Source organism: Pararge aegeria, chromosome 1 (assembly GCF_905163445.1).
Source record: "Pararge aegeria chromosome 1, ilParAegt1.1, whole genome shotgun sequence".
Lineage (NCBI taxonomy): Eukaryota > Metazoa > Arthropoda > Insecta > Lepidoptera > Nymphalidae > Pararge > Pararge aegeria.
In genome coordinates, this window is record NC_053180.1 from 4,290,093 (window position 1) to 4,299,489 (window position 9,397).

Sequence of the window (9,397 nt, forward strand, 5' to 3'; positions counted from 1 at the left end):
AACCAACCAATTGACGATATATTGTCTCGGGGTAACTGGAGATCATCAGAAACATTTTTTAATCATTACTGTCGTGAGATTGACTTACCTATAAATAACCGAAACTTATTTTTTGGTACCTTTAATCCAGTTTGAATTTTAATAATATGTGCGCTGATTCTTACAGCACTTAAATTATTTTTGTCATAATGTGTATAAATTATTTGTATTTAATTATTGCAATATGATTAGATAATAGAAAGAAATAAGAATAATTAACTATTATTCTCACTTAATTTCTTAATCCTGATTAAATATTAATTCATCATAGCGTTGTGTTTACATTTCACCAGCAGATAACAAACACGTCTTCACATCAATGCTGTATGTTTTCCGGAGGCACATCAATATGACGGTTTTACAAAACAATAAAACCGATATTATGTGCCGAGAGGGAAAACATACAGCATTGCAGGAAGTTCTTCCTGGTGGAAACTATGACGTTCAAAGTGACAGCGGGTACCCGCTACCTTGCTGGGTGAGACACTAGCGCCATCTATATCGGTAAGATGAACTGCTTTGTTTATAGATAGACCGCAGACAATCGGTAAAGTACTAACTGCTTCTTCTTCACATCAATGCTGTATGTTTTCCCTCTCGGCACATAATATCGGTTTTATTGTTTTGTAAAACCGTCATATTTTGTAAGGCAAAAGTATTTAAAACGTATTTTAATATTTTGTCTAACTTGAATGTTTAAGAATAGATGTATTTTAATCTTTATAGAATAAAGCTTATGAATGTTTCGTTTGTTTTTTTAACTACTTGGTTATTCTGCCAATTTTTTTCACTTTGTCAACTTTAGGGTTATAAAAGTTTGTATATGCTTGTATATTGTAATAATGTTGCTTGCAGGCTGTGGATAATTTAAAAGAAAATAGGTATGCACTTGCATACGTATTTTTTTTTATATTTCATAGTGACAAGGTTTAAATTGCGACTGGTCATTAGTATTTCACATAATTTAATTGGGATTGCTATGCTTGTGTGCGCTGTGTATGTATAGGAGAATGTTTGTATGCGTATTAGCTGAAAGTATGAAAGAAGACGTGTCAGTTGTACGTTTGTATATTATGTATGTCTCTTTGTCACATATGTATTTATTATTTAGCATTATTTGACTCAACAATGCTAGATCAGAAAAACACATTCAATTTGAAAGAATATTTTTGAGTTTCATACTCTACATCTCATTCTTAGGGAAGACGAGAAAAATCCCCTAGCAATTAACAGGAGCTCTGTAGAAAATGGGACTGTTAATACAGTTTAATGTAGTAAGTATAGCGTATAGTAGAAAATTGTATGTGCAATCTGCTTGTGCTTGCTCAAACATAATTTCTGTAACTTAATGCTATGGTATTACTGTATTTCATTTACATTTATTTATTTACTGTATTTTAAAATGCATTTTCTGTTCTATTTGAACTGAAATATGCTGGAATATGCTAGGTATGAGATTAAAATTAAAAAATACTATTATATTATATCAGTAACAAAGTCATTTATTCACATAATATATAAGAATACGTCATATAGAAACATCGATCCTGCGAAAAATAGAATTCTATACTTCAATTTATTTGTAAGAAACTTTGTCTTACAAATAAATTTAAGTAAGTGAAATGAGAAATAACTGCCTCTTTAAACAATAGAACTACCCAAAGACATTTTTAAAACTTTTTGTTATTTTTTTTAACTAAACTTCGATAGACTTAAGTTAGTTGACGGGATTTTCATATTGTCTTCACAAGCGTGTTTGTCAGACACAAAAAATAGAAACTTACGGTTTTATTCGTTAACATGTCATTAATTAGATTTAATATAAGTGTTATAAATGTAATCATATTTTTATAGGGAAACTTAACTTAATTTAATATATATACTAACATAGTTATTTAGGTTTTCTCCCCCTGCCGCCTCCGGTTTTTGTTTTTTTATTTGCATTCTTTTTCTCTTCTTCGGCCTTCCGCTTCGGGTTTGGTGTTGTTGATAATACCTAAATAAAATCTTGGTTAAAAAAAAAATGTAGAAACATCATGTTACAATGCTGTATGAACCTATCTGCTTAATAAAATACATGTGTTAGACGTAATATTTTTAAATAATGCGTCAATGTCTCAAACGCCTTTCCCATTACTAAATTTTTAATTTTAATATTTTTTTTGTATTGTTTACACAGTATTTTTTGTTTTCGTTATTGTCATTTGGATATTTGGCCTGAATTAAAAGCATTTATTATTATTATTATCATATTATTATTATTATATTTAACGTTCGGTAACTTTTTTGATTTAAATTCTAAATGTGTGAATGAAAACCGAAATTTTGTTTTACATGCTTTAGAGGTAGATTATTTACTGTCTCTGGGACTTATCCGTGAAACCGAAAGGCTAATAGTTTTGAATATACCCCTGCCATAGTTTTGACTATGAAAGGAGGCCTGTTACCAACAGAGGGATAGCGTAGTATGATGATATGACCATTTTAGGTACCTTAAAGAATCCATCAAGTCTTCCCTGAGTGGTTCCTGTGCGAGCCTTTATAAGTTTCTTGGCTCCGTTGCGAACCCTGTCCTCATTGAACTGCTTGTCTCCGCACAGGAACTTCACCAGGCCCTCCTCGTCAGGGTCACACCATTTCAGCTGGAAAATAGAACAACGTACACAATGATCGACACTTTCAGAAGTGGGATCAATTGTTTTTTGGATAATTTCATAAATAACAAAATCAAACTGAATACTGTCATCATAAATGATTCATTATTTTCTTTAAGCTTTTGAAATTTATGAGAACGCATTATTACATGTTGCATGTCAAAGTCAAAAAATATCTTTATTCTTTATAGGTGACACTGTTGATGCGTACATGAGAATTACACGGTAGTGAGATGATGGCGATACCACATTCGTAAACTTAAAACTAAAGCTACGAGGGTTCCAAACGCGTCCTGGTCTAAGAATTTTTAAATAATAATAAATTACTATTTTGTTATCAAAGCCGAAAATGAGTAAAATACTTTTTATGTCTATAGTGTACAGGACTTGTTCTATGGAGCAAGTTAATCTTGAAGCACTTTTTGGGGAGTAACTTACGTCGATATCCTTAGCTTCAGCAACTTCGGGCTCTACAAACAGTCTGCGAGCATCCTCAAAGTCCCAGTTCTCCGGGGGCTGGTATTTCTTTGTGTCAATATTGTGTAAGACCTGTTCTATGGAGCGATGTTGTTTGATGAGCTCAATGGCTCTCTTTGGCCCGATACCTCGGATGGAGCCGCAGTAGTCACAGCCGAGGAGTATGCAAAGGTCTATAAACTGTAATGGAATTATGGGCTTTGAAGATATCAGCATTATAACTTAAATGTTATAATTATACCGTAATAATTGTAAGGTAGGTGGTGAATCAGTGAATATAGTCGCCAAAGACAACACTTAGAGTTACTGTAACTAAAAATGGTAAATTCATTTAAGCTATGTTTGTACTACAGTTACATCAATAATTATGATTCTCGGTTATTTAAGGTTTATCCATCCTTGTTTTCAATCTGATTTGCAGTCAGACGGGATTGAAGATTAAGCATCCAAAGGTCAGAGATAATCGTGAGTAAACTGTAAGAATTAGCAAGAATACAGTTGTGATTACCCGCAGGAGTAGTACAAGTTGAATAAAAGATAGAGGATGGCATATAACGGAGAACAGGTAGCAGAAACCTCTTAGTCTGCCCTACTGATGGTGAAGAGGTACATACCTCTTTCTGGTTAAGCTCCAATCCAGACAATACATGGTTCAAGTGGAACTCCTGTACAGGCATCTTCCTGGCCTCCGAGAATGTGAGATGCCTTAACAACACATTTGCTCCAAAGGTTAATGCATCCATATCTTCGGTGGCCACTGCAAACACTTTGCCAGCTTTAACCTGTGTATGAACAGTTTGTATGTGGAATTGTATAACTTTTCACAAGACAAATCTCAAAAATAAGCTCATTTAACTGATTTCAAAAAAAGAGTAGGTAATGTTTTAGCATTTACTTGCCAATTAAGATCGATGTTGCTGATTTTTTTTTTCGTAATGTAATATATATTGTTATCAGGTCATACTTAATACATCTAGTTGTCATTATTATTTGTCTAAAATTATTTAATTTAAAAAAATGTCTGCGCCCAAGCCTCCTATATACACCCCTATATACGTTAAATTATATAATTAAATGTATATTGTATGATAAATGCAACATTATGTATTGTGCTGAATAAATTGAAAATTAAAATGATTGATTAACAGATTTAGAACTTACTAAAGCAGCGCACTGAGCCTCTGCTTCGCAGGGAGCTTCTACAACGGGTACACCCATCAGCTTGAGCAGCTGTCTCGCTTCCTCACCATGCTGCTTGGTCACTTTCACCAGCCGTCGATTGAACTTCTCTATAGAGGCTGTGTCACCTGTAAATATATTTAGTGGGTTAAGAAACAATTCAAGAAGGAATTGAACAAACCAACAATTTATTTCTTTTATTTAAATAACTTTATTGCATAACAAAGAAAACATACACAGAAATTTAATTGTGTGCAAAAGGCAGCCTCATCACTAAAAGTGGTCTCTTCCAGGCGACCTTAACTAACGGAATAAGGCAATGGCATACATACACATACAGTATTAACATATTTACAGTGACAAACACGACTTTTAAAAATCGCCAGGCAGATAGAACAATCTACAAAGTAACATGGAGAATAAAAGAGATCATAAACCCATGTTACTTCATTGTTAAGTCTTTAAAGATGGCACTTGGGTGGCAATTTGACGGCCGATTGGCGCAGTTTGCAGCGGCCCTGCTTTCTGAGTCAAACGCCGTGGGTTCGATTTCCACGACTGGAAAATGTTTGTGAAAAAAAAAAAAAAAAAATTGTGTTAGGCATCCACCAGTTCGAGGTAACATCAGTTTACTCTGTGTGGACATGTCTGATTTAGAGATGCTGAAGTGCTTTTGCATTCCTTGCAAGGCTTAGGTTTGCGGCATTGTATGTATATATGCTGGTCAATGTACTCTTTTAATCATTACGTACAACCATATAAATCTTAATAACAAGACACTAGAAATATTGTGTATGCAAACAAGATTCAGAGCACTCGAATTTTTGGAAAACATTTGTAACAGTTGGCAACTTTATTGTAATTTATTAATTACATTGTTCTTAGGCTCTAAAACTTTTGCAGGTCAGTCACAAAAGTTTCTGTCTTGTTATAAAGATGTCTTTGGGTACAACACTACAGGAACAATTGTTAAAGTTGTTTTTAAATCTTTTAATCTTTAGTACATACCAGCCTCGGTAGCCTTCTGCAGTTCCTTCTCCGCCTCCTCCCTCCTCTCAGCCCGCTTATTCAGCTGATGGGACTTCATCTCTGGTGGTTTTCCATCAAACACATACACTGGCTTAATACCATTCTCAACCAGTCGTATGGTGCGGTAGAATGTGCCCATCAGATGTGATGTGGTCTCTCCGTCCACTGATGTAAGTTGAGCTCCTAAAAAATTTATTAAATATTTTGTATTATGAGTTAAGAATGCTTACTTGGATGATTAGTCTAAAGGACAAAAAAATTACATTATTATCAAGTTTATTAGCCCATTCATGTTCCACATATTTTCTCTTTTATAGAAGAGCTTGTAAGAGCATATACCCAGCATGCTGCTTCAGTGTGGGTGGGCAGGTTTAACCAATTATTTATTACGTCATGTTGATAACCAAAGTGACAAGTGTAAAATTTCTACCTATGTACATTAATTTGAGCATGAGAAAATGAATTACCTACGTTTACTTATTCAATTGTGTAAGCTGTAATGGGTATGGAATCAAAAGAGCAGCCTCTATTTACAATACTGGGAAATACTATTGTCATCTAATAGACAATATTTGACTGCCCACTACCATGGGTTAAAGTGCTCTCTCAGATGGACACAGTCAATTTTCAAACCCTGGTCTGGTACTGAGCATATTTTACAGAATTGTCAATTTGAACACATCAAGAATTCTGTATTTTGTCAGGTTTACATAGACCTGACAAAAACCAAGTAGCTTTATAGGCAATGCAACTTTCAAGATATGTTTATAATTCTTGTCTGAAATCACTCATTCATTTTCTATCAAATTTGGTTATTGACAATAGCAGGCCAGATATATATAGAATTTATTTTTTTAATAAATTCAAGGGTAACCTGACACAATATACATATGATACATGTGGGCACATATCTGAGAGCTAACTTCAGTAAATCCAAGTAAGATTGTGCAACCGATCCAAGTAAGTGGGTACCTCTTGGGACTTAAATAATAGATACAAATTTATCATTTACCTTCACTCCTTACAGCTATTAAGAACTGGTACAAGCTCATAGAAGCATCGATAGCCACTTTTCGACCTGAAATTCAACAATTCATTCATATATTTACGTATTATTCAGTCAACAAAGCTGTTCAAAAGCACATTCTTTACCCACCAAAATAGTTCTTAATTTCCATTTCTTTCACTGCTTGGGGAGCAATGTCCGCAATTAACTTTGATAAGCCTAGAATACCCATTATATTTTACTTTCAATACCAATTTATAAACCAAAATTTGAAATTTTCTATCAAAATCCCAGTGTTTTAAAAAAGCGCCAAAACTGGAATTTGGCATTTGTCAGTTTGAGTTTGAAGTTTAGCATAGTGGGGGGCCAACAGCTTTAATCGAAATGGCGACAATGCAATCTGAAATCGATACTACGTTTTATATATATATATATTAAAAAAGAGTAGAAGATGCTATACATACAGTATTTTTTAATTAATTAAGCTTTTAAAGTATATGCCTGATCTCTAGTAATGAATTAATATATTGAAAGAAAAATCGGTTATCAGTTATTGATTTTTATAACATCAGACCAATATCAAAACGCTTCAATGTCAAATTATATGAACAGTAGTAAAGTCAACTTATTATGATACTATGGTAAAGTGGTGGTAAACATTAAATCGTGTTCCTTTGAATAATTTTAATAAGTTATTATTATATATTGGATAATAGTTTGAACAAAGGAATAATAAATTTTATTTAGATTAAGAAGTCTGTCACCAAACATCCAGCTTGAAATTGTGACTTACTGTATTGACTGATTGTTCAAACAGTAATGTTAAATATAGGGTGTTGTTTTTATTGAGTAAAATTATTATATATTTCAATCAGTAAAATCAACCAAAGTCCAATTTTAAAGGCATCTACAGATAATGGGGAATTATTTTTCAATCAACTTGGAAGATCTATATAGAAACAATGAAAAATTTCTTCAGAATCTTAACGAAATTGCAGTAAGTTTAACAGCTTAGAAATATGTTTTTATTTACAAAGTAATATTTTCCTTTAAAAATGTCTACTTCCTCAGATGGAAAGACAAATTCAGTTAAGGGATCAAATGGCTGAGAGGCAACGGGCTACAGAAATAGCTAAAAGTAGAGATTTATTCCTTTGGACTACAGCATTTTCCTGTGCAGCTGCTACCGGCTTATTTACTGGGTAGGATACATTAGCATATTCTTAAAAAAATATCCATAATTAAAGATACATGACATAACATTTTGTTTGCATTTATTGTTGATTTCTATAAATGTATGTAACTTCTTTTAATTTTTCAGGTTTAGGCGCACTAAGAGAGCATATTTCTTGTTTCCGCTATTGCCACTTACTTTTGTAAACTTATATTATTGGGATCTTGCATATGGAAACAAAGTTCACCGTATTAGAAGTAAGTAATGTGTTGTAGTCTTTGAGTACCCTTAAAAACCTTGGAATCTAAAAGAAAACCCGCAAATTTATGGTCTTATATAAATACTCGCGCAACTTCGTCTGAACCGAATCCGTTATTAGAGGTTTTAATATCTTAAAAAAACCTAGTAACGAATTGCAGCGCTACCTACAAGGTCCTGTTTTATTTCGGACGGCCCGCTGCATTTTTCTTGCTTTTTGCGTTTCTATACCCGTTGCAGCTTCTAAGCGATAGGTTCAATTTTAATAATTCTAAAAGGAATTTGCATTTATATAATCTAAATTAATATTTATAATACTATATATTTGGATAAGGAATAATATCATGATAGGAATGTCAACATTGTACGATTATACCCGTGTTTTTAAAGAAAAATTATAAAAAAAGCAGTTATTGTGACTTAACCATAACAGTTAGACTTATAGCCTCGCGGAATCTTTTGTAGATAAACACTATTACTTTAAATATGTAGTACATTATTTTTATGTATCATCAATCATTATCGCGGCGTACGCCAGTAAAACTCTAAGTTGGTATGATTTATTGTATCAGTAGGATGGTACGCATGCATTCGATCGTTGTTCCACATGCCTTGCGACTTGCTAGTATCTGTGAAGAGTCCTTGTGAAGTGAAGTTATGTCGTTTATCTCCGACAATTATTATCAGATCTAGTCTATAGATTATAGTCAAGTTTGGAAACAATCTTAAAAAAGAAAAAAAGATGCCATCTTAACTATTATACGATATACTGATCTTCAGTTGGCAGGTTTTAGGATGACAAGATAACTACGGTTTTAGGAAAACACTTTCTTACAGGTTATAACGGTTGAAGCATCCTACATTACTATTGTACTTAACATTCCGTGTTTTGTTTATACACAGAAAATGCTGAAGTACAAAATAATTCCTTTTCAGTGGAAGCAGAGCATATCATGACACATGAGTCTGACATGCTGGAGTTACCATGTGGTCTACCAACTCCATCTTCAGTTGATCAAGGCCGTATGGACGAAGAGGAAAAGAAAAAAATCCACCCCCCACTACCTTAGCCGAAATAAAACAAATAATGTTGCTACGAAGTGTGCCTTCACCGCGTTGTAGTTTAGAAGGCTTTTTAGATTTTTCAATGTATGTGCTAGCTTTATAAATAAGGAAAATCGCATTACAAAAAAAAAAACTGTGCAATTATATTAATGTTCCAAATTAAGATATACTCATGTTTAATATTCCAAATCGTCTGTGTGATTTGTCTTACTATCGTCTAACTAAAAGTCTTATCGTCATTCAGTACTACTACTACTAAAAGTTTCTTAGCCAACAACAGTATTTAGGGACTTATGTTTAATTAAATTTTAACTATGAGGTACTAATTGAGTACCTAGTGATATTTTCCAATAGGTAGTAATGTTATATTATTATAAGTTAGTGTGGTGATATAATTATATATCCTTGAAACAGTTGTTGCAAGCATTTATAACTATGTATATTGCATTTACTAGTTGCATCTCATTACTTAATTTTACTTATTTTAACGTGAATACTTAAGTAAGTTTTATATAT

General features: G+C 33.0%; 2 protein-coding genes across 2 annotated transcripts; one reads left to right on the forward strand and one right to left on the reverse strand.

Moving 5' to 3' along the window:
- Positions 1–1,501: 1,501 nt before the first annotated feature.
- LOC120637286 (flap endonuclease 1) lies at positions 1,502–6,730 on the reverse strand. The gene is made up of 8 exons (XM_039909052.1): positions 6,535–6,730; positions 6,391–6,456; positions 5,358–5,561; positions 4,332–4,477; positions 3,785–3,952; positions 3,132–3,350; positions 2,532–2,681; positions 1,502–2,035 (listed from the first exon to the last, which is right to left on the reverse strand). The coding sequence occupies exons 1-8, from the start codon at positions 6,614–6,616 to the stop codon at positions 1,931–1,933; spliced, it is 1,140 nt and encodes a 379-aa protein (XP_039764986.1). The 5' UTR covers positions 6,617–6,730; the 3' UTR covers positions 1,502–1,930.
- Positions 6,731–7,014: 284 nt separating this feature from the next.
- LOC120623731 (plasminogen receptor (KT)) lies at positions 7,015–9,377 on the forward strand. The gene is made up of 4 exons (XM_039889928.1): positions 7,015–7,381; positions 7,456–7,586; positions 7,706–7,815; positions 8,753–9,377. Exons 1-4 carry the CDS (start codon positions 7,301–7,303, stop codon positions 8,884–8,886), a joined length of 456 nt encoding a protein of 151 aa, XP_039745862.1. The 5' UTR covers positions 7,015–7,300; the 3' UTR covers positions 8,887–9,377.
- The last annotated feature ends 20 nt before the right edge of the window (positions 9,378–9,397 follow it).

Coding starts and splice junctions, on each gene's coding strand:
- LOC120637286 (XM_039909052.1), bottom strand. CDS start 6,616: ATGGGTATTCTAGGCTTATCAAAGTTAATTGCGGACATTGCTCCCCAA. Junction 4,478..5,357: donor GCAGAAGGCTACCGAGGCTG/GTATGTACTAAA, acceptor ATATATTTACAG/GTGACACAGCCTCTATAGAG. Junction 3,351..3,784: donor TGGAGCTTAACCAGAAAGAG/GTATGTACCTCT, acceptor ATTCCATTACAG/TTTATAGACCTTTGCATACT.
- LOC120623731 (XM_039889928.1), top strand. CDS start 7,301: ATGGGGAATTATTTTTCAATCAACTTGGAAGATCTATATAGAAACAAT. Junction 7,382..7,455: donor AGAATCTTAACGAAATTGCA/GTAAGTTTAACA, acceptor CTACTTCCTCAG/ATGGAAAGACAAATTCAGTT. Junction 7,816..8,752: donor CAAAGTTCACCGTATTAGAA/GTAAGTAATGTG, acceptor ATTCCTTTTCAG/TGGAAGCAGAGCATATCATG.